This window comes from Pygocentrus nattereri, chromosome 22 (assembly GCF_015220715.1).
Source record: "Pygocentrus nattereri isolate fPygNat1 chromosome 22, fPygNat1.pri, whole genome shotgun sequence".
Taxonomy (NCBI): domain Eukaryota; kingdom Metazoa; phylum Chordata; class Actinopteri; order Characiformes; family Serrasalmidae; genus Pygocentrus; species Pygocentrus nattereri.
Genome location: NC_051232.1, coordinates 14,668,519 through 14,694,017, shown reverse-complemented (window position 1 = coordinate 14,694,017; position 25,499 = coordinate 14,668,519). Strand labels below are relative to the sequence as shown.

General features: G+C 37.5%; 1 protein-coding gene across 2 annotated transcripts in view; it reads right to left on the bottom strand.

The window, feature by feature from the left end:
* The window catches only part of lrba (LPS responsive beige-like anchor protein), a 350,478-nt gene that overhangs the window by 142,379 nt on the left and 182,600 nt on the right, over positions 1 to 25,499 (bottom strand). For both annotated transcript variants that reach the window (XM_037532971.1, XM_037532972.1), the window contains exon 36: positions 25,093 to 25,259. In XM_037532971.1, coding sequence (XP_037388868.1) covers positions 25,093 to 25,259 — 167 coding nt within the window. The remainder of the gene's footprint in view (positions 1 to 25,092; positions 25,260 to 25,499) is intronic.

Sequence of the window (25,499 nt, the reverse complement as noted above, 5' to 3'; positions counted from 1 at the left end):
TGAAGTGCATAGTGCATATTACTTTAGTAAAACTGTCTTTTCATGCATCATAAATGTGTTTTATTAATATAATTATTATTACATATGTATATATGATCGCTGCAATGCTTTGACAATACAAATGCAGATGTGTCAATAAAGTACATCTTTAGGAATCCAGAGACAATAACACAAACTTAATTCCAAAAAGAGTTAGGATAGCAGGTAAAATGCAAATAAAAACACTGCAAAAAGTGGCTCATCAGATACACTTAATGTGGTAACAAGTAAATTAACTAGTTTTATTCAACCTAAATAAATACTTTGAGTAAATGATTCTTTCAATCAATGTAGTTTCAATGTAGTTGAAGTTGAAGTGAAGCATTTTTTTTAAGTAGACGAGACACTTTTTACAGTGCAGACAGCAATGATTACAAATGTTTTGGACCTGTATTCCACTGAAAACAGAAAAAAGAATGGCTATTTGATGTTACTAATTAACTTCATGACACAGCAAATGTTTTCAAAGGGACCTGCACTCTCCTATGAAGCCACACATGCAGAATGTGGCTTGACATTGTCTTTTTCAGAGGAGCTGTGATGTCCCTGAAACATGGCAAAAGTAAAATGCATACGTACATTCAGCATTAATGGTGCTTAATGGTGCATTGACAGATATACAAGTTACTATCCACCAATACTATGACAGACACTGACTTTTCTTTAGATTGGTAACAATTTGGATCATCCACTTTTGCCCAGATAACATAACAGCCAATTATTTCCAAAAACAATTTGAAAGGTGGACTCAGACCATAGTACACATTTCTACTTTTCAATCCATCTCAGATGAGCTTTAGCCCAGAGAAGTCGGCAGTATTTCTAGATGCTGTTGATAAAATGGCTTCTGCTTTGAGTAGTAACTTACATTGGTTAGATTTCTCTAGATTCTCTGAATATTTTACCAGTGTTCTGCATTGTATAGGGTAAATATCTTGCAAATGCTCATTGGTGAATATTACACAGTTAAACAATGCAGTTATACAGTCAATCTCGGCCTATGTTTGCTCATAGAGGACTAGGCCTTTTCATGACACTACTTCTATACACAAGCACTACTGAAAAACCTGTTTAAAATGTTTTTGAACATTTCACAACTTTTCTAGTCTTAAATTGCCCCTGTTATGAATAGGCATGAATTCAGAATAAATGTATATTTACAAAAAAAATAAAAATAAATAAGTTGATGATGTAAAACATTAAATAGCTTGTCTTTACATTGCTATAATTTAAATACAGGTCGAAGTGAATTTATAAATCACTGCTTTGTTTTTATTTGCATTTTACTTTCCCAAATTTCTGAAAGTGAGTTAATGATAATAATAATTTTTTTTTTTGTAATATTACTACTACTCCTACTACAAATAACAATAAAACCAACAATAAATAATAATAATAAAACAAAGATATCTAAAACTGTTGCTATATACAAGGTTGCTTTACTGAAGCATCATGCTTAATCATAAAACTGTACTTTTTTACTATTGTTTTTAGTGTGAATCTTACATTTTATATGTTTTTTTCTGTTCTCTTCTAAGATTATATTAAGATTATATTTGGTGAATGGAGGAACAGCAAAGTAAGAATTTCACTGTACAGTGTAACTGCCTGTTCATATGTAAAACTCTTGAATCTTGAATGTACAACAACAACGTACACCACCCCAAAATAAAGACATTAAAAAAAGTAAAGAAGCAGAGTGAAGATGCTGAGTAAAGAAAACTGTTGATGAGCTCTGGATGTAGTGTAGCTCTGATCTGGAGTCTAAGTCTGTGAAGGGGTTGATGAGCAGTGAATGGTTTTAGCAGCATATCCTTAGTGCTGTGTGTATGAGGGTGATTTAGCACTGTTGGGATGAAATATAATTCTCTAAGTCCACTCTTTACTCAGTGGAAGTGAGAAGAAGTTTTACTGTTCAGCAGAGCCTCCACACTGCAGCCGTATAAATCAGAATAACCGCCTCTAAAGAGCCTCTCTGCTCTCAGACTCCTTCACATTAAACTCTGCATACTTTACCAACAAGCTCCAAAAAGCAGCACTTAAAGTGATAGTTTAGCAAAAAGACCAAACTTGCACAGTTTAATCAGTCACAATGTGTTTGGTGCCTGAAATGTGTTTCTTTAGTTTTAGCACTGCAGCACAAATGTAAAGTAATGGAAATAGCATCAATAAGCTATTAGTATCACAAGTGGTGGGTGAAAGTGTTCTATTTATATGCTTACTAGAGTTACAGTATAGAAAGACCTTATTTTAAATAAATGTACTTATGTAGCAAGAGTATGGTGAGGTGTTGCAGGGAGACATATTGTAATGAAACAGCATTTTCTGTCTTGTATCTTCCGTTAAGGAAACAAGTTAATTATCACTCCCTCTTCACAATGTTAGAGCATTTTCTTTCATTGCAAAAGACTGTCATCGGTTCCCAGGCCTATTTACAGTTGCTATTGCACACTGTACACAACAAACTTAGACTTATTTATACTTCATTTTTTTAATTAACCCAATCCAAGTTCATCCAACTGTAATTGCTCAGTTTAAAGTGCATATGCAGTTCAGTTAGGTGCACAATTATAATAAATACACACACACACACACACACACACACACACACACACACACACACATATATATATATATATATATATATATATATATGGATTCCCATTCAATTTCCACATCAGCTAAGACTATTTGCATGAGGCATTTCCTGGGCTTCAAGACAGTAATCAGCAATGATGAAACCTGACGAGTGCCTGAGAATAAATCAAGTGCTCTACAAGATACAGATTGTTGTTAACTCATTATCGAATAGACAAGTTTTTTACAAATATATGCCCATTTTGGATTTGATGCCAGCAGTATTTCAAAAGTGGGGACAGATTAGGTTAACTGGCAACAGGTAACATGACTGGGTATCCCAGAGAGGCCGAGTCTTTCAGAAGTGAAGATCAAAGTCAAGTCAAAAGATTCACTACTCTGTGAAAGACTGCATGGACAAATAGTGCAACAGTTCAAGAATAACATTTCTCAAAGTAAAACAGAAAAGAACTTCATCTACAGCAAATAACTTCATTAAAAGTTTCAGAGCATCTGGAGAAACATGTATGCAGGGGACAAGGCTTAAAACAAATCATGGCTGGCTGTGATCTTCATGCTCTTAGGTGGTACTGCATTAAAATCAAACATGATTCTATTGTGGAAATCACTGCATGGGGATAGGAACACTTCTGAAATGCAAGTTAATTCAGAATCCAGCATCCTTGATGGTATGGGGCTGCATTAGTCACAGCACTAATATGTCACTAAACTGACTTGCACATGTGTAAAGGCACCAATTAATGCTAAACGATATATGCAAGTTTTGGAGCAAAATATGCTGCCATCCAGACAATGTCTTCTTCAGTACAGGTCTTGTTTATTTCAGCAAGACAGTGGAAAATGAAATTCTGCATGTCACAACATTATGGCTCTGTTGGAAGAGAGTCTAGACGCTAAACTGGTCTGTACGCAGTCCAGACGTGCCACCCACTGAAAACATCTGATGCAATATAGAACAAAATATATGACAAAGGAGACCCTGAACACCTGAGCAGCTGAAATCCTGTCAAGCAAGAATGGGAAAACATTTCACTTTCAGAACAATAATAAATTAATGTGCTACTGGGATCAAACACAACTTCTGCATTTATTTTTCAAAAATCACTAATGTTTCTCAATTTCAACATTTGAAATGTTACCTTGGTACTATATTCAATTAAATATGAGATTTAAAATATGTGCAGCAGATTTACTTATTTATATTCCTTATTTATATTCCACTTATTTATTTATTCCACTTATTTACATTCCACTTATTTTACTTATTTATATTCCACTAGCATGCTAAAAACAATACATTTAGCTATATAGGAAACAAACAAACAAATCAAACAAACATTTATTGTACTGCCCTCAAAACTTTCTTAGAGCACAGAGTCTGTCAATTTTCTGCAAACTTCGGTGCACAATTTTTATTTATTCACCGAGTTTAACACACTGGAGTAAAAAGCAAAATACAGTATATCATATGCTGTAACCAAATATGCTGTAGGCCACATTTCATGTTTTTTACAAACATGTTAAGCTCAAAAAATAATATAAAAGAGTAATAATATAAAAAAATGTGTTCTCTGCAGAGCATGTGTTATTTTTACTTTAAAAATCAATACAACATAGAATTAGCATATGACTATATGTTCAACTACTTGGAAAGAAAACATGGATTGGATTTTTGGCTGAGCTACAGCTTTAATAAGCAATAAGGAGATACGTTAAGCTGAGGTATTGGAGTGCTTTTTGAATTAATGTTCAGAGGGAGGAAAGAAAAACAGTGTAATACTTATAGAAATAGTTATTGCACCATAGCGGCACAAAGCACTCAGTGGAAAGATGGTAAGGAAAAGGGGATAAAGCAATCAGTGAACTGACGGAGTTTACACAGTCTGTGAGGGAGCCAAGCAGACCAGAAATGCTGCACAGGTTTAGCACAGAACAACAATAAAATACAAAAAAAATCCTATGGCCCGAGGCAGAGTGCAAAAAACATCAACCACTCCACACAGAACAGAGCCTTAAAGAAGAAAATAAATACAATCACAGCTTCACCACTTTAAGACCCCAGTGGCCTGCCTAATGTTGGACATTAATTAGTGATTTATCTAAAAGAAAAGTTCAAAGAGAAACAGGACGGCCAGCGTTTCCTTCAGGAACAAAACTCCTGTTCCTCAGAGTTTACAGCTCATAGCATCAGATTACTGAGCAGTATTTCACAATCCAAAGAGGTTCTACACTCACATTACAACTGGAAATCCTCTAAAACAGATTTGTTCATGAAAAGGTATTTTGTATATTTGTATGTATGAGTATAAAAGTAAATAAAGATGCAAACATTACATTAAAATTGACATTTGTAGACTGTGATGCATACATTACGTAACTAAAACTAAATAACAAAAATACACAAAGGATATAATTTGCAGTTAAAACAGATGTGTGTAAGCTGTGATTTTTTTTCCATGACTAAAATAAAATTGTCAAAAAGACAGTGCTTAATGTGTATAATTAATATACATAGGTACTACAAAAAAGGCAAGAGAGAGGGTGAAAAAACTAAGAAAAAGAAAGAAAAAGATGGAGTAACTAATTTCCAGCTGCAGATGTTTTTCTCTCTCTATGTCATCATCCCTCTTTCATTTATCCAACAACTGAAGTGATTATAAAGCAGGTACTCACTTGCACACACACACACACCGACACACAAAGACACACACAAAGACACACACCCACAGTCCAGAGTGTGATGCCATTAGGAAAAATTCTAATGGACAATATTATTTTATACAGGTACAAATTAAATTATAATCCAACATAATTTTATATTGTCTACTGACTTTTCTATGGACAAACATTTAATGACTGTCCAGTAGAATTTTATATAGCCAAAATGCATATTTAATAAATATATAATGGTATGTTAATTAAATTAATTTAATTTAATTTAAACTATGCCAGAGATGCTTCACTTAGTTACTGTAAATTGTCAAAAAGTCATATATTATAAATACAACTAACACCAATAAACACTTAATATTTAAGTCAAAGTCAAATTTATTGTCAAAGCTGGCTGTTTGATGTTCTTAAATATGGTTTTCTAATGGAATTCAAATGAGCTCAGAGATGCTGGTAATTTAGTAGATTTTTCATTTTTCTAAAAATGTATCATCTTAGTGAGCAAAGACTGTTAAACACTTTGCTCCACCACAGTCTTAGCATTGGTGCCTGGTGTCTTTGGTTTCCTTGGCTACAGTTCTAACACAAATTTATATTCAGTGGCCCTAACAGTCCAAGTCCTAAAGCCCCCACAATGTCCTTTTAGACTGCAGAAGACCCATAAATGCTGATCCAGGCAAAGCTCAGGTTAAAGTCTCCCTGTTTGTTAATCAATTGTCTGCTTCTCAAATTTCAGTCATTACAACAACAAAAAAAACACTCAAATTTAATCTCTACTGAATCAGAACAACTGCTATGTACCTCAGACACATTCGTAACCCACAAAAGAGGGCACTTCCTCTAAAGCTACCAAATGAGAACCCTAAGTAAAGCCTTAAAGCTAACAGGCCTGAAGACACCAGATGGTTAACCACTATTAACAGCATTTCTTCTCACAGACACTTCTCATGAGCTGAGAGTACAGTTATAGCGACAGTTTATCTTACTCCAAATGTAGTCGATCAGTCAAGACATGTTTAGTTCACTCTTTTAGCTTTAGCACCAGGCATTACATCGCTAGTGTAGCTAACAGTGCAGCTCAGACCCCAACAATTAGCATGGTGCTACTTTCTATGGAAAGCACTGTTCCCACGAATCACAGGGGATGCTGTATGACAAAAAAGCTCAGTGGAGCTGAACTTTATGCAAATTATTTCAGCCAAGGCAATGTGTGTACCCTGTGTTTACATTGAGCTTTAGTTTCTACAGCCCACTGTATGAACCATTCATTCCACTCGATTCCATTAAATGTTCCTGTGTGACATGGAAGAATATGCAAATCCTCTAACAAGAATGTCTAGGGAGAACCATGAGAAATTCTGGGCTGAAAGTGGGGGAATATAGACTTTAGGGTGGAAAAAACTTAAACCGATTCCAATGCCTTATGAAGTTGGAGCTAACAGTGGGTGGGTGGGTGAGTGGGTGGGTGGGTGGGTGAGTGGGTGGGTGGGTGGGTGGGTGAGTGGGTGGTTGAGTGGGTGGGTGAGTGGGTGGGTGAGTGGGTGGTTGAGTGGGTGGGTGGGTGGGTGGTTGAGTGAGCCTGTCACTAGCCTATAGATGTGATGTGGCTGAAAAGCATGCAGTAAGAATAAAAATTACCCCTTACTGAGAATACTGGTCTTTTAGCTAACGATAAGTGTTTCACCAGCTATGTTGTTTGGCTTGTTACTGACCGTAATGTTTAAGTGCACAGGCTAGAAGAACATGGGGAGGGGCTTAGACAGGGTGTAGCAGCAGATTTCGAGGTTTAAAAAGTTGCTTGCAGTTTCGTTAAATCTGTGTGGGTGGGACGACCAACATCAGCAATGTGATCAGTAAGGAGACCATTTACATACACATAGCCTAAGATTAGGACTGCCAGTCAGAAAGAGCACAACTTCCGCTGACCATTTAGCACGCACTAGACCGTTCTTCACAGGACATACTTCGCACATATACACTTATATGTAAAACTTTGAACACCCTAGTCAAGTCACAGGATATTTGTTGTGAAAATTAACACATCCTTTAAATAGTAGTTGGGAAGGGCATTTTTGAGGACTCAGGCCCTTCTTCCATTGTTTTCATTGGATGCATTTAGTGCTCTGAATGCAGCAGCTGAGTTAGCCTGAACTCTATTTCTGAAAGGACGAATGACAGATTTTTCTGCCTGTACATATCGAGATGAATTACAGTTAGAACCATGCAAATAGCTTATTGATGCTAATTCAATTACTTTGATACATTTGCTTTATAGTTAAAAAGTTAAAAAGGCAAGCTTCATACACCATACAAGCCTTAGCTGATTGACTACATTTGGGACAAATGGGGGAAAACTGGGTATATTTCCTTTCCAGGAATTAATTTACAAACTGGGGCAAACTGACATTGATGAGTAATGACTGTAAACCTGTTATCATGTGAAACGTGTGTGTGTGTATTCTGGGCGAGTTCATTTCTGGCCTGTAGATTATTTAAATGACAGTGATGTGACCTTTTTGTGTAACAAACGGGGTCGCGTTGCTGGAGCTTTCATACATCACTCTCTGGATGGAAGCAGTGGAGATGCTCACCGTCATTTATAAGCACTTCACCGGATTAATACCACACACACACACCACGCTCTGTCCTTTTCTCATTAGTGGCCCACCTCCATCCGCTCAGCATCGGCCAGAATATTCCTTTTGATTTGCATAAAGCATGTGTTTATGAAAATTCAGCAGATGAGCTGAGTATCCGTCATGTGTATTTGCTCTTTGTCACGGCCGTGGCAGGCGTTTACACTGCTATAAGCTGCTGGGGAATGAAAGTGAGAGCAGGAGAAGGGCCAGCTATGCAAATCAAAGCCGTGTGCATGATTAAGGTGGATGAAGTGCAGGGTACGGTAATAACATCGCTGTTATTCAGATGTTTGTGTGCCATTTCCATGCTGTGTATGTTAATTCTGCAGCTGTAAGTGCTCTCAGTAAAGGTGGCTCTGGGGTCAACAGCCCTCAGTGAGAGAGAGAATGTAGGAATATGATGGAGTATCACTCGCTCAGGATACAGTGAATGATTTTCCTTTACTTCACAGTCTCACTCCCTCATTGATCAGTTTTTTTTTACATAATAGCTTTTAAATGCGGATGTTGAGTGTTAATCAGGAGCTGGGTGGGCTGCACCTGTCAAAAGTGCTATAAAAAAAAAAGTTAATAAATAAATAAAAGTAAAAAGTAAAAAAAACAAATGGTTCTAAATGAATAAATAAATAAAAAAATTTAAAACAAATAAAACAAGAAGCCATGTCCCTTAAAATAAAAAATAAAAACTATGAATACATCAATAAATACTTTCTATTAAAAATAATACAAAACAACAACATAGATGATTTTAAGGGTGATTACAAAAATGTATTAGTTTAAAAAACTAAAATTAGACATTAGAAATAATCATAATAATATAAAAACAAATAAATAAATAAATAATATTCATGAATTAATAAATATTCTGGTTTTAAAAATACCTGCTTCTGAATGCTTTTAAATATCTATATAACATTCTAAAAAAGTTATAAAGCTATTAGAAAGAAATTAAAAGTGTTCTTGCCTTCTGCTTCTACTGAATAAGCTGTGAAATCAATTCAGTATTGTATTAAACCCCTCAGGGGACTAGGAGTGCTCTTTTTCCTCCCCACACACACACACACACACACACACACACACACACACACACACACAGTGCAATGCAGGGTGAAATATGTAAATGAGTTTAATTAAGGGTGGTTTGATATTATGCATCCTCCAATTAAAAGTGATTAAGCACAAAGAGTGGAGCATGTTACCAGCTAATTTCGCTCTCTCTCTCTCACTCACACACACACACACAGCAGTGTGTGCTTATTTATTTCTGTATACACTTTAATGTGCATATTTTAATTTAAATATCAGTTGTATATCCCAGGCCAGAGACAGTAGTCAGAATGTGTTGTTTTCAGTAAAGTTATGAATATCTAGGTTAGAAGAGAACAGTGAGAGAAATACAGGTTTAGTTCTTGCCTCGCTGCACTACAGCCATCATTTGTTGATGGATTTGTTCAACTCCATCAGTAGCACCTAATTTGATTCAATGAAGTCTTGATCACATAAACCAGTTTCTGGATGCTAACTGTAAACACTGGACCCCATGGAGGATAGATCTGGAAATGGATAAACTAAAAACAAACTGACATGCATAAAACCAATTCTTATTTTAGAAATGTTATTAGTATTTGGAGTGTACAATGAGTTTGAATTTGGCATTTATAAGCACTGTTACTGTGATGTATTCATATGTCGCACAGCTGTGCAATGCAATGCTATTCTATGGGATGCTGTAAAGCATGTGCAGGGTGCAGTGGCCGTTAGAGTGTTTTATGTGTGCGTTGTTTTTGCTTTATCTGCAGAAAGCTGCACAGCGGTGACTCTCAGAGATAATAGAGAATTTTCAGTAAATGGTGAAAGTGCTGAAATAAATGACCAGACTGCAGGCAGGGGGTAATTACTACAGCTCACACAGAGAGAGAGAGAGAGAGAGAGAGAGAGAGAGAGAGAGAGAGAAAATAAAGCAAGAGTGAGTGAGAGAGAGAATACAGAGAGGGAGCAAGAGAATTACAGAGAGTACTGAGAGTACAGAACGAGAGTACAGATGGAATATAGAGCGAGCAACAGAAAGCAAGAAAGTACAGAGGTGAAGGAAAGAGAATGAGACAAAAAAGTAAGAGACAAACTACAGGAACAGAGAGAAAGAGAGAGAGAGAGAGAGAGAGAGAGAGAGAGAGAGAGAGAGAGAGCGAGAGAGCGAGAGAGAGAGAGAGAGAGAGAGAGAGAGAGAATTACAAAACACTTGAATGGTTTTCCATTTTAGTATTGATCAGGTGTTTCTGTATGGGCAGCGGGCGAGCAAGGTTGTATTCTCTCTCTGTATGAAGCACATAAATCTGAGCACTGCTACACAGAGAGAACAGAGTTAAGAGTTGAGAGAGTAATAGGTAATGTGTTGTGGGTGGTTTATAAGAGTATATTCCATTAAAGCAGTGTGTGCGAAAGGTGCTGGAGCTCAGAGTGTTGATAAGACACACATTCCTATAATCAAATATGCCAAAAACGTAAGAGCAGTGTGTAAAACCAAAATCATCGAGAGAACAGGGCTATAGTAGCCACATTTAAATGCAGCCTGATAATCTATTAATAATCTGACTAATAGCTCAATCGGAATAGAATACGTCCATGTAAACAGTCAGAATAGACTAATCCGATTGAAGCCAATCGGAATACAATTTCTATCCGATTGAACGAGGTGGGTAAACCTCTAAATAATCCGTTAAATAGAAGAATAATAGCCATGTAAATGCCTGAATCCGATTACACTCCAATCGGAAGGTGTAAGAACGTTCTCCGCATGCACGTCGCATCATAGCGAAAGGTTTGAAACGGGTCTGCAGAGGAGATGAGGTTTATACTCTGAGCTTTAAAAGACAGCGGTGGAACGGACGTCCAGCTTATGTGTCTTGGAGCACGACGTCTTCCTTTATAAGTACATGTGAAGGACGTTTTTATGAGCCTGACATCAGTTTAAAGCCATTAAAAACACAAGCACGCCAACTGGAAACTCATCTCATGCCGACTGGGCCTCATGTGATGTTCGCTGTCATGGTAACGTTTACTCTAAGCGCTGCTCCACGCATCAGAATCAGAATCAAAATCAGAATCAGAATCCTTCTTTGATCCCAGAGGGAAATTGCAGACTTGCGCATCATTCTGCATCGAATTACTTGTAGTGGGCATGTAAACGAAGATTTTCATCAGATAGTTGAACAGAGTAAGCATATAAACACTTCAGTCTGAATCTGTAATCCGACTGTATTCAATCGGATTGGCAAAAATCTTTGCATGTAAACATAGCCAGTGAGAATTAGAGACATTACAGCAGACCATGGAACACAATATTATAACCTTACTTGAGTCATAATAGTATTCTATTGTGATATTTAAAGATGTAGGTCCTGTAGAACACAAGGTGAAATATTAAAAATTATTGTATGATAGTAAGTTTGAATGAAACCAAATTTGACAGAATTACAATAAAACAGCTTAAAAATGATCAGACCTTTCTAAAATGGGCTTGGTGTGGCCTATAATTCTAATTAGCAGTAACTGACATTCCAGAGTTCAACACTCTTTGGCTTCTACTGCACTGTATCGAAACTACAAGTGGAATTTGGGCCCGCCAAACTTCTCCCCCAGAGATTTCAGAACATTTCAAAACATCACAGATGGTCTGTTCAAGACACGCATAAACTTGCAAGCCACCACTGTTTTCAAACCTTGTCAGAACATGGGGTCACACATATTACAATGTGTGTATGTACATATATGTAATAAAAATCCATCCATCCATCGTCATCCGTTTACCCGAGTCCGGGTCGCGGGGGCAGCAGCCTAGGCAAAAGACACCCAGGCCTCCCTCTCCCCTGCCACCTCCTCCAGCTCTTCCAGAGGGATATCGAGGGGTTCCCAAGACAGTCGAGAGATATAATCCCTCCAACGTGTCCTGGGTCTTCCCCGGGGTCTACTCCCCATCGGACATGTCTGGAACACCTCCCTAGGGAGGCATCCAGAGGCCATCCTTATCAGATGCTCGAACCACCTCAACTGGCTTCTCTCAATGTGGAGGAGCAGCGGCTCTACTCCAAGCCTCTGCCGAATTGCCAAGCTTCTCACCCTATCTCTAAGGGAGAGCCCGGCGACCCTGCGGAGAAAACACATTTCAGCTGCTTGTATCCGCTTTCGGTCACCCAAAGCTCGTGACCATAGGTGAGAGTCGGAATGTAGATTGACCGCTTTCTGGCTCAGCTCTCTCTTCACAATGACAGACCGGTATAGGGTCCGCATTTACTGCAGACGCCGCACCAATCCGCCTGTCAACCTCTCGCTCCATTCTTCCTTCACTTGTGAACAAAATCCCGAGATATTTAAAACTCCTTCCTTTGGGGCAAGAATTCACTCCTGACCTGGACAGAGCATTCCACCCTTTTCCAACTGAGGACCATGGTCTCAGATTTAGAGGTGCTGATTTTCATCCCAGCCGCTTCACACTCTGCTGCAAACTGGTCCAGAGAGGTCCCGGCCTGATGAAGCCAACAGGACCACATCAACCCCAAAAAGCAGACGTGAAATCCTGAGGCCACCATACCGGACACCCTCCGCCACTTGGCTGTTCCGAGAAATTCTGTCCATAAAAGTTATGTATAGAATTGTTGACAATGGACAGCCCTGGCGCAGTCCAACCCTAACTGGAAACCAATCTGACTTACTTACTTATATGAACCAAGCTCCTGCTCCATCTGTACAGGGACTGAATGGCCCGTAACAACGAGCCCTTCACCCCGTACTCCCAGAGCACTCCCCACAGGATCCCCTGAGGGACACAGTTGAATGCCTTCTCCAAATCCACATGTGGACTGGTTGGGCTAACTCCCACGCACCCTCCAGGACCCTGGTGAGGATAAAAAGCTGGACCGGTGCTCCACGACCAGGCTGAAACCTGCACTGTTCCTCTTGTAGCTGAGATTTGACTATCGGTGGGACTCTCTTCTCCAGTACCCCTACACAGACCTTACCGAGTAGGCTGAGAAGTGTGATCCCCTGATAGTTGGAACACACCCTCCGGTCCCCTTTCTTAAAAAGAGGGACCACCACCCTGGTCTGCGATTCCAGGGGGTCCGCCCCAGATGTCCACGCGATGTTGCAGAGGCGTGTCAGCCAAGACAGCCCTACAACATCCAGAGCCCTCAGGAATTCCGGGTGGATCTCATCCACCCCCGGTGCTCTGTCACCAAGGAGTTTTCCAACCACCTTGGCTACCTCAGCCAATGATGGATGGATCCAAGTGATGGATGGACCCTCACTCGGATCTCCAAGCTCTGCCTCCTCTAGGGAAGGATTGTTGGTGGGATTGAGAAGATCCTTGAAGTATTCCTTCCACCGTCCAATGACGTCCCCAGTCGAAGTCAGCAGCCCCCCAGTCCCACTGTATACAGTGTTGGTCGGGAACCGCTTTCGATCCTTGGAACGTGACCTCTCTGGCAGGCAAAAGAGCCCAAGCTAGTGTATGAGGTTGAAAGAGACCAACTAGAAATATTTGGGCTCACCTCAACACATGGCGGGGGCTCTGGAACAGACTATCTAAAGAGGGGTTGGATTTTACTCCGAATTCCTCGGCATCCACACCAGTGAGGATCTCACCTGGTCTCACAATACACACCTCGACATCAGGAAGTCCCAGCAGTGACTGTACTTTCTGAGAAGACTGTTTGGCATGCCAGCCACAATTCTCAGCACCTTCTACAGGAGTACGATCAAGAGTGTTCTTACCAGCTCCATCATGGTCTGGTATGGAAACTGCACCGCTCAGGACAGAAAGGCTCTCCAGCGTGTGATAAAAACTGCACAGTCCATCTCAGGAGCAGCCTTCCCCTCACTACAGGACATTTATCATGGCAGGGTCATCAGAAGGGCCCACAATATCATAAGGGACAGCACACACCCCAGCACAGACTCTTCACACTCCTACATTCAGGCAGACGTTACAGGAGTGTGAAGTCCAGGACTACAAGACTGACCCACAATTTCTATTCACAGGCCATGAGGCTGGTGAATACCTCACTTACTACTTCTTCCTCCCTCCCATTTTGAACTGGTTTAACCTTGCACTCAATAACTGCACCTTACCTACACTGTACTGCTGCTGTTAGAACCATACTGTTTACTGTTTACATCTATTACTTGGACAGAACACTACCATTTACTGTACATCTGTTACTTGATGCACTTTATGAACAGCTGCTCTACATATTTGCACATTTGGTAACTTTAACACACGGGTAACTTTAATTTTATTTCAACTTATTTCATACTGTACATTTTTACTTTTACTTTTTACTACTGTTTTTTAGAGTCATTCTTATATTTTCTTTTTTTATTCTCTTAAAATTATATTTGGTGAATGGATGAACAGCAAAGTAAGAATTTCATTGCACAGTGTAACTGCCTGTTCTGATGTGCATATGACAATAAAACTCTTGAATCTTTATTCCATTCTGGAGAACGGCAGTTCGGAGTACCCAGCCTTCTTGGAGACCCTGGAAGGGGTACTGGAAAGTGCCCCCTGTGGGGACTCCATAGTCTTGCTGGGTGACTTCAACGCTCACGTGGGCAATGACAGTGACACCTGGAAGGGCATGACTGGGAGGAACGGCCTCTCCAATCTGAACCCAAGTGGTGTTTTGTTATTGGAGTAACTTTCAAGGAGGAGGAAAAATGTTCTTCCTTTATAATGAATGGTAAACCCACATTCTACCACAGTATTAGGAACCCCCTCAGAATTACTAAAAGAAAATTGTGCATAAACACTTTCTGGAACCCTGAAGTTCCAGTTAACCCACTGACCATCGTTTGTTTAACACTGTTACTCTAACACAAGGATTCTGTTATTTGTGGTATGTAAGTTGTAGTTTACTGTAGTTGTATACTTTTGTGTAGCCCTGTGAATCAAGAAATTAATTTTCTTAACTTTAGCACTTGCCAGTAACACAACAGGCTTTATTTTAGCAATGAGCCACAAGGGGCAGTGCATTGTAGTGATTTTATAACTGGGAAGGGAAGTTCATAAGATTAAATCACTGTAATGTATGCAACCATGGACTGTTAAAGGATGACTAGAACTTTTAGTCATTAATCACTGTATATTGCAGCCATTTCATCAACATTAAATGCTTTCTCTTATTATTATGAAAATATTATAATAAAGCAATGTTTGATACAGAATCTTGCATGTTATAAGCAGCTCTTGCTTACCAAAATTCAATTATACATACATATATACCATACACACTTTGACATAATTTATCACAATAATAATAATAACAAATAATTTCATCCACCTTTAGTGGAGATTGTAAAAGTGTGCATAGTGCGTGTCTGTGCTATTGTAGCATATGGAGAGTATCAGATGTTCAGAAGCTGTTAATACGTCTCAGTCTGACACTCTGTTTCTGTTTCCTGCCATTGCAGGCCACTGGACTGTATATACAGGGTGACTCCACTGTTTTCATTAGAACATATTTTAATCCATTTCCATAAGCCACCAGAGACAGCGGCAGGCATGCACACTTGCACTTACCGTTTTACATAAAATATTCAGTGGAATTTGGGCCTGTCAAACTTTTACATGCTCCCCGGAGATTTCAGAACGTCCCACACTAAACCATCACAGACGGTCTGTTGAAGACACGCATACACTTGCACGCCACCATTGTTTTTAAACCCTGTCAGGACATGGGGTCATACATATACACCATATATATGCCCCATGTGTTATGCATTTGTTGTTATCGAAAACAAAACTTTATTTCCAAAATGATAACTTCAGGAAAATGAAAATATATAAATATAATGGATGTTACTGTAAAGATTTTTGGAGCACTTACTTCGGCCCATTCATTATGAAATTTTCACATGTGTTTAAAAATTGGGTGTTTAAAAATTAGGCAAAAAAAAGACAAATGTTTTGCCCCAACAGTGATATGTAAATCAAATCAAAGCAATAATAATTTCTTTTTTTTATGTCAAATGTGTCATAGTAGTAAATCCTTTACAGGAGAAGTAACAAATGTTCTTTTCAATGGAAGTTAATGTAACAAGATTTTATTTAAAGTAATTTTTCCCAAAGTCACATTCTTATTGGTCAGTTTATCATGAAACCTTGTAAGTGGCAGCTGGCATTTTCAAATTATGCAAAATATGAGGATAAAATAATGTTTTTTATATATTATATACCACAGCGCAGTGTTTATAAGGCGACATGACATCTACAAAAGACCTCGTGGCAACCAAGATCTAACTGCATAAACATTTATAAACCCTTATCGCAAAAGATCTCATTTTCAGGTAACACTGACATAAGGTTGTGAATTGACAGATTTTGTACAGCTCTGATTCCAAAACATTTGTGATGCTTTGCCAAATGTAAATACAGAATACAATGACGTGCAAAATTTTTGGTAACACTTTATTTGAAGGCTACCTACATAAGGGCTTCATAACACATTCATAAGCACTGAATAATGTGTTTATGAAACACTATTTGAACATTTATTAAGTGCTTATGTCGGTTCTTGCAACCTGACATAAGATGTTTTATGAAATAAATGACATTATACTGACATAATAAGAATAAACAAAATAATATAGCACCAAACATATTTAAAACACTATACATAATTGCATCAATCATCTTATCTATGCCATGGAGGGAAGAGGGGGTGGTTTCCAGGCATATTTCACCTGATATTAATACAATGTCGTCTTAAGAATGCTGACATATATAGTTATGTATAGTGTTTTAAATATGTTTAGTGCTGTAAATATGTTCAATGTTTATTCTTATTATGTCAGGACAATGTCATTTATTTCATAAAACATCTTATGTCAGGTTGCGAGAACTGACATAAGCACTTAATAAATGTTTCAAATAGTGCTTCATAAACGCATTATTCAGCGCTTATGAATGCGTCATGAAGCCCTTATGTAGGTAGCCTTCAAATAAAGTGTTACCAAATTTTTATTGTTTTTTTAAATCTGGGGCTAACAACAAGTTTACAAAAAAGTCTGGACAGGGCATTGTTTATTGCTGTTTCACCGTTTCTTTTTTTTTAACAACACTGCTGTAGATTTATGTTGATAACTGTTGAGTTATTCTTGAATTGTTGCATTATATGCCTGCACAATCTGTGTAAACTCCTCCCTATCTTTACTTCTCGGCCTTCTCATCTTTTTATACCCAATCATTTTACTGACCTTTTCCCCAATTTAACAAAATAAGTTGAGATGTTCCAGATGTTGTTTTTTTTTAATCACCTTTAAGATTCAAGCTATGTCAAATCAGCATTATATAACTATGATAACACTAAGCTAGAACACTATCACTAAGCTGGGTAGTCAGTTGTTATAATGTGCAGTTTTTACATTCAAAAAAATGTCTTGACAACCCAATGTAATCAAAACTGCAAAAACAAAAACTTTATATCAATTTGACATCAAAATGCAAGTCTTCATGAAAGACATGCTAATTGAGATTAACCTACCTAAGCATCTGTAAAAGTTTGTCAGTTGTCATAACAAGCTCATGTAGGTACCATATGTATTAGGTGTGTTATTTATATATATATATATATATATATATATATATATATATATATATATATATATACACACACACACACACACACACACACATATATTGATTATCAATTACTTTGTGTGTTTGATCATCCATACAAATTAATCAATGTTTACTATTTGAGCCTCCAGGTGGATGAATGAGAAGAAAACACTGAAACATCCACTAGGACAGCTGCTTTCTCTCTCTCCCTCTATCCCTCTTTCAGAAGGGATGTTTGTACATGCCTCTCGAGTGTTTATAGCCAAAGCAAGCCATTAATGGCACTCGTTAAACTGCTTATGAATGAAATGTAAATAGAAGTTGGCTGAGTATATGTTATGACATACTGTAATTCCCTAAGTATTTTTGCTTATCTGTATTTTTGCCAGAACGTCGCAGGCACAAGCTGATAAAAGCCCTTTTATGGAGCGTACAGGTCGCAGAAGATTCAGATTCAAAGGGACTTTTAACCCACAGCCATTATGTCAATCTGTAAATCCGTTTAATCCAAATTAGCTGGCATTTCTCCGGGCTGAGCTGAAACGAGCGTGTTAGAGTTTCTAACTGGATTACACTCTAATCCTCAAATACATAATGATAATCCTGCTGTTAGACAGCCGTAAGCTTTTGTGCTGGATATTGAAATCTTAACCATCTCTTTGTTCAGTCTGCCTTCATGTTTTTATTCAGACCCCAGTGCTGTATGTGTAAAAATATTAGTATAAAATTGATAGTTCTGGTTCTAAAATCTGATAAGCTACGGAACACTGAATGTCATGTGTACACACGTCAGTTGAATTCTAATATCGGTGTAATATTGTGTCTACCGTTATAAAGGAATTATTTACTGAACATTCACATTTTGTAAGCATTTACTTTTATTAAGATACAATTGCTTTTGACACCAACTTATTGTTATGAATTGGATGTTGAATTCCATGTTACACTGAAGAGTACAAAATGAATAAAAATGATTCAGTCTGAAGCTGATATAACCATGTTGAGTGGGTTTTGGAGATGTTAAAGAAGAGCTGGGAGCTTCTGGGCGGTAAATTGCCCTGGAGGGTTAATGCACACAAGCATTCGTCTTTGAGAGGCTTTTCTGTGTTTACTCAACAGTTCTATGGGAAAGAGATATTCAGATAAGGGCAGAGTTCTTGAGATGTTCTGCTACAGTGTGATCTAGTTACCCATGTGTAAACTGATCCATCCAACACTAGAGATGAAGGAGATAGTTAAGCATCCATTTCCTTCTGCCTAGATCAGAGAATAAACACTGAAATCATTATTGCCTAACTGGACCTACATAAGATACACCGATACAGTACCACACAAATTAGGGACAGGCCAATATTATCACAGATACTGACACCTATATTAAGGGGCTAAAAGCTATGACAACTTATAATATCAACTGATATAATACGGTAAAAATGTAAATCACACGCCAATAGTTTTCATTAAAGTGTGTAAGGGACTGAGGTTACTCTGTCAACGTACACACTTCAGAAACTCTAATAAACAGCAGAAACGCAGCGTTCATAAAAACAACGCTTCTTTCCTTTCTACCATTCTGCCTTTCTTTCTTCCTTGCCTTTCTTCTCATCATCCTTCCTCTCTTCCTTTCTATGCTTTCTTTACTTCCTCTTTCCTTTCTACCAATCATTTGTTTCTTCCCTTACTCTCATCACCTTTTTCTTTCCTTTTTCCATTCATTCTTTTTCACCTTGCTTCCTTTCACCTCTTCCTTTTTCCTTCATTTCTTTTGTCTTTCCCATTATCATTTCTTCCTCATTTCTTCTTTCCTAACTCTTTTCACCGTTCCACCTTTGCTTTTTTCCCTCCTTCATTCTTTCTTTCCTCCATTCTTTTTTACTTCATAATTTCCTCTCCTTATTCCTACCCTTCTCATCTGTTCCCTTCTTCCTTCCATTGTTCCCTCCTTCCTTACCACTCTTTTTCCAATGTTCCCCTTTTCTCTGCCTTCCTGCTTCTATTTTTCCACAATTCTTCCTTTCCACCCTTTTTACATTTTTCTTGTCTTCCTTCCTTCTTCCCTTTCCACCCTTCTTCCTTTTTTCCAGTTTCATCCTTCTAAACCTTCTGCAATCTTTCATTATTTTTTTAATCTTTCATTTCTACCCTTCGTCCATCATTCATTTCTTCTTTCTGTTCTCCTTCTATGTAACTTTCTTTTTTTAATCATTAAAGAATGAATGCATAAATGAATGAAAGAAAAAAAAGGAAACATGAACAATTACATTTATTTTAAATTTCTGTAGTCACTTTATAATTACACTAAAGAAGAAACAAAATTAATTTAATTGGAGTAAATATGAGATGTGAATAATAACTGTAGTCTGTGTACGAGTTCACAGGTAGAGGGATAGATAATACATGCATGTTTGTGTCAGGGAGAACAGCGGGGGTCTTTAATAACAGACAGTGTGTAATGAAGCAGGAGGTTGATGTATGGCTAACATTACACACACACACACACACACACACACATACACACACTCTCTCTCTCTGATCACACTAATGAAGCATTGGAAACCAAAGCCAGAGGAGTGTGAATGTAGATGAGGATGGGGGCGGACCCTCTGTCTGCACATTGTTACACTGTGACAGAATTCAGGTCTCCCCTGAGAGACTGCATACATGCAACTGCCTATGGGTGATTATTATTTCAGAGAAAAAGTAAAACAAGTTAGCGCAATATGCAATTATTTCCTTGTTTAAAAAAATGGCAGAAGTGCTGCTGTAGTAGTCAAGTCTGGTAAATTAACAGGCTGTTTTATCTCAGTCTTAATCTTAATCTGGTCTTGCCACTCCTGGTCTCAGCTCGACACTGACTCGGCTACCACAAAATCTCCATCTTGATTCAGACACGACTACTACAAACCTGGGAACCAATAATTGGGGTTGATACTCTACATTTTTCTGAATTTCTGAATTCGAGCTTTAACTTGTTTCCTTGGCAATAAAGTACTTTTTGTTATGTATGTGCAAAAAAAAAAAAAACTTCTGTGGTCTGGCCCAATATCGCCCTATATATTTCTGGATTGCTAGAAATGTGGATGACTCATCGAGTACAATCAGTCAGCACTTCTGTAGCCTGTCTCTATGTCCTACCCCATGTCAAATAAATCCAATGAAACATGTTTTTTGGCGTTAGTGAGAGACGTGGGAACATGCAGCACCTATACAGGTTCTATACATTTGGTTAGCATATGCTTTCTACAGTTTTTATTCTGTGTAGGCTCTCACTTCCACTTATATACTGAGAGCTCCACTGCAGATATGTGCCCTTTCAACACTATGTCTGTTACTTATACTACAAACTTGCATTATATAAAAGATGTGTATGTTTATAAATGTTCTGAATTTAGAGGTTTTGAGCTTCATTCTTCCTACAAATGTCTCTGACTACTAAATTTCACAGAGCTATTAAATTATTTATTTTCATCTGTTTAAAGATAACTTTAAAATATTTATGCATTTTACACGAAGGCCCTTTATGCAGCCTATACTGTCTACAGCTCAAAGTACTTTGTTTTACTATAATGTTCCAATAATCATTTAATACATCCTGTGAGTAAGAGTTACATTAAATTTTCATACTGCAAACATCAAATTTATGCTACAAAGTCTCTGTCTTGGTTCAGGCTTGAGTACAAAGTCTTAGTCTTGACTCAGTCTCAACTACTAAAAGGTCTCCATATTAACCTTGACTCAGCTACTACAAAGTCTCTATCTTGACCTGGATTTGCTCACTACAAAGTCTACGAATTCTGAAATGTGCCTTTCTAGAGAAATTTACAGAGTCAAAATTGTTCACCCATATAGTACTAGAAACCAGACATCTGCATGACTACACTACAAATATCATTTTATCTGCTATCCAAAATTACCAGTGAACTTACGTTTGTGCCCCTAAATGTTCTTTTGTGTGAGTCTGTTCAAACTAGTCCAGAAGTTTTGAGGCTACCTTTTAGCCTGTGGTGAAAGCTTGACAGGAGTAGCAACAGCATCTGTGCGACAAGTGCTGAATCAGCGGTGTAATATTGATACTTTATCCAGTGAAAGATTACAGCTGGTTTGATCAATCAATACAAAGCTATGTAGTTCTAATATCAGGGGTATTGATCTCCTGTACAAATACTCCGCCCCCTGGATTCATCTCCACACTCCACATACACTTTATGAATTCTATCATACCATTTGTCCATTACAATACATTATTAACTGAAAAACTAAAAAACAGCTGTCTCTGGTCCTTGCACCAAAATAACACAAACTAAGATGCCACCAACATGTCAATGTCACTACAGTGCTGAGAATGCTTCTCCATACAAACAATACCTGTTCTGTATAGTCCTGACCAATAAACAACAGGGTGAAAGGGGGATAAAAATTATGCAGAGAAACAGATGGACTTCAGTCTTTTACTGTAGAACACACTGTGTGTGTGTGTGTGTGTGTGTGTGTGTGTGTGTGTGTGTGTGTGTGTGTCTAATATATACATATTGCTGTTGTCGGAAGAAAATCTTCTATCTCCAAAATGTTAACTTTACAGTAGATGAAAAAACCTACTTTAATTTTAATGTATGTCAATGGAACCAGACTTTTTCCCCCAGGTAATTTGAGTCATTCATTCTTCATGAAATTTACACACAATGTAAAGAGCAACAGGCATTTTCAAATTATGACAAAAACTGAAAAATGACAAAAATGGAGATACAAGGTTTTCTTCTGAGAACAGCGATATAACACACACACACACACACACACACACACACACACACACATACACATATATATATATATATATATATATATATATATATATATATATAAAGAGAGAGAAAGACAGAAAGATAAAGAGAGATAAGAGAAAGAGTTAGAGTTACTGAGACAGAGATAGAGATATACTGTATATAGAGAGAATTGAGAGTGAGAGAAAAAGAAAAAACAGAAAAAGAAAGATAATGAGAGATGAGAGAGATGACGAGAGAGATTATGCATTGCTTGCTGCGGCTTTCTCTCACCTGCACTAACACACAAACACTACATACAGACAGAAGGACGCAACTGTCCATCACAGAACAATCAGAAAGAAAACTGTCCATCACACTGAGGACCAATCAGAAAGAAAGGTAATAGGAAAATGGAGGGGCTATGGCAAAAAGGGCAGATGTTTCTCTTTGAGGGGTTTTTGCACTCCAGCAAACAAAGGGAAAAAGAAACAGTCACCTGCGGTCTCAAGGGGCTGTGTCCAGAGCGTAAGCTCCGATATTAAGACACAGATTGCGTTCACTCGGGTCACCGTGTGTCAGATGATATTAGACAGCCGACACAGAAAAAAAAACAACAACTCCCATCAGGCCGAGGGGCAAAAAGAATATTTTCATTTTCATCCCTTTATTGAATGGATGCCATGGGGAATACGTCTGTATGGAACAGCGAGCAAATTTCACTCTCACAACAAAAGAGAGAAAGAACGCAATCACGTAGACAGAGCATCCTCTGAGAAATCTCCTTTCATTTTCATACAAACACAGAAAAAAAAGTGAGGTGACACTGTCTATCAAACTGAGGACATTGTAAAGGCCACCACCAGGGCTTAAAGTGATGTTTCACCACATTTCCAAAATCACATTAGATTTAAATGGTTAAAATATGTTCAAAGTCATTTAGTGGGTTGATGTTCTTTCAAGAGAAACTTAGAGTCAGAATTGTTCACAGTGGTGGTGGAAGGAACCAGATGTCCACCTCTAAAAGCTCCCTCACAGAAAGTTATTACATGAAATGGTTATGAACACACTGCCTGATGTCTAAGACACTGTTTTACGATAGTTTTACAATATGACTTTAATCTAAAAAATACATATATATTTTTGATAATTCATTCATGATGCAAAAGTACATGTAAGACAAAATAGTTTAGTAGTAATACTATTTTATCATCATCAACATTACATATAAAAATATGTAGGTTCACTAGCAGTTTTGGGTAGTAAAAAAAAAAAAAATAGAGAACACGACTGATGGTTCCCATCACCTTTTCCTATAAGAAATCGCTAAGGAACACTTCAAAATGTTTTAACACAATTTTTATTTCTTTTTAGTGCATGTATATCTGTAGGTGTACATGATATTTTTAACTATGCCATGCTTTTACAATTTACAAGCCTATCTGTAAAGGTTTATACAACAGAGTCTTTAATGTATTTAAGCTTTCTGATTCCCTCATCAGTCTCCCTAATCCCTCGTATTAAGCATGATTCACCTGAGAATTCCTCAGCAATATAAAACACTTCCCAGTCTCAGTGGTTTACACAGATTTACAATGGAATGATGGGTTTACTCTTAAATGACAAAGATAGTTCGGAGCCCCACACAGTTACACAGCATTACTGTCTTCCTGCTTACCTTATTTTTTCCTATTTTTTATTCTCTTTTTTGTACAGCGAAATCATATAGTTTTCTTAAATTACTGAATTAATAAATGCCTTACTGTCCACAGTTAAAATGGTAAAGGTTCTTTGATCCAGATATCCTCTGATAAAAAAAAGTGTATACACTCAATCAAACCATCTGAGTCAGATTTTATCTTTTAATTTATGACTCATTCAGTTTTTTGGTCATAGACTATAGTTTACTAAAACAAAAACAGAAAATTCTGATTTGATTGTGAACAGAAGCACAGAAAATCTAATTGTAACTGGTATTGTTAGATGTTTAGATAAGGTATAACTATACATTATTTCAACACTTGATCAATCAGAACAAGAGTCTTGCCATACTAACCGTAGATGTTGGACATGAAAGTTAATTATCAACCTTCTTTTGTGGCAATATATGTTGTTATATTTTGTTTTGTGTTCCACGTTTATACAGTGTAAATAAGTTAATGGGGAGCAGTGTGTTGTGTATTCTTGTATGAAAAGGGATTACTGGCTAATCTTTTCATCCAACAAACCGACAGTAATCAGGGCAACATCACTGAGAGAACGACTCTGTCAGGACTGCACTGATACATCAGAAGGCCTTACAATCAAACGTTACTATGGTTCCACAGATTTATTAATATCATCAGGGAAAAATCTCATCAGGTCAAATATTTTATATTTTTAAAAACACACAGTCATGATAAAGTCAAGCTTAAATCACAGAGCATGATAGAACAACTGACAGAAAGAGAGAGCAAGTGAAAGACAGCATAAAAAACAGAACAACAAAAAAGAAAACAATAAGCAAAGAAAAATAAAGTAAAAAAGAATGAAACAAAAAGAGTGAAAACAGAAAAAGAAGGAAAATGGAAAAAAGTAAGGAGAAAAAAGTAAAAAGAAAGAAAAGAAGTCAGTCAATCAGTCAGTTAGTGTAGAGGTGAACAGGTGAATAAGAGATGAATATGGAAGTCAGTTTCTGGTTTTGAGGAGAAACTGCAGCGCTGTTGTATTCTGTAGAGATGTGTTCAAGCTGGTTTAAACTGTGTGCTCAAGCAGGTGTGCATAGGTACGTTACCTGTAGGAGGAGCTGCCCCACGCTCCGTGTTTGTCTGTCAGGATGTTGATGATTTTCTGGATCAGCTGGGTGGCAGTCACATGATCTCTGTACTTTGCTGCTCTGATCAGGTGATCACACATCTTCTCCTCATCACGTTTATCAGCAGAATATTGAGCACACTGAGACTGCAAAGAAACAGAAACATAACATAAATATATGCTTTTAATACTGCCAATTTCTTGTATATCGTTCTTATAAGAAAATAGTTAAAGCAGTTTAAAGAGGCCATTGTCATTGCTTAGCAACTTCTGGTCAGTGAAATGATATAATGAAAAATCGTTCTGTTATCAGATTTTAAAAAACATAACCTGAAGCTGCATCCTATTGCATATTTTCATATTGTGTGTTTATTTTACTTTTTACTT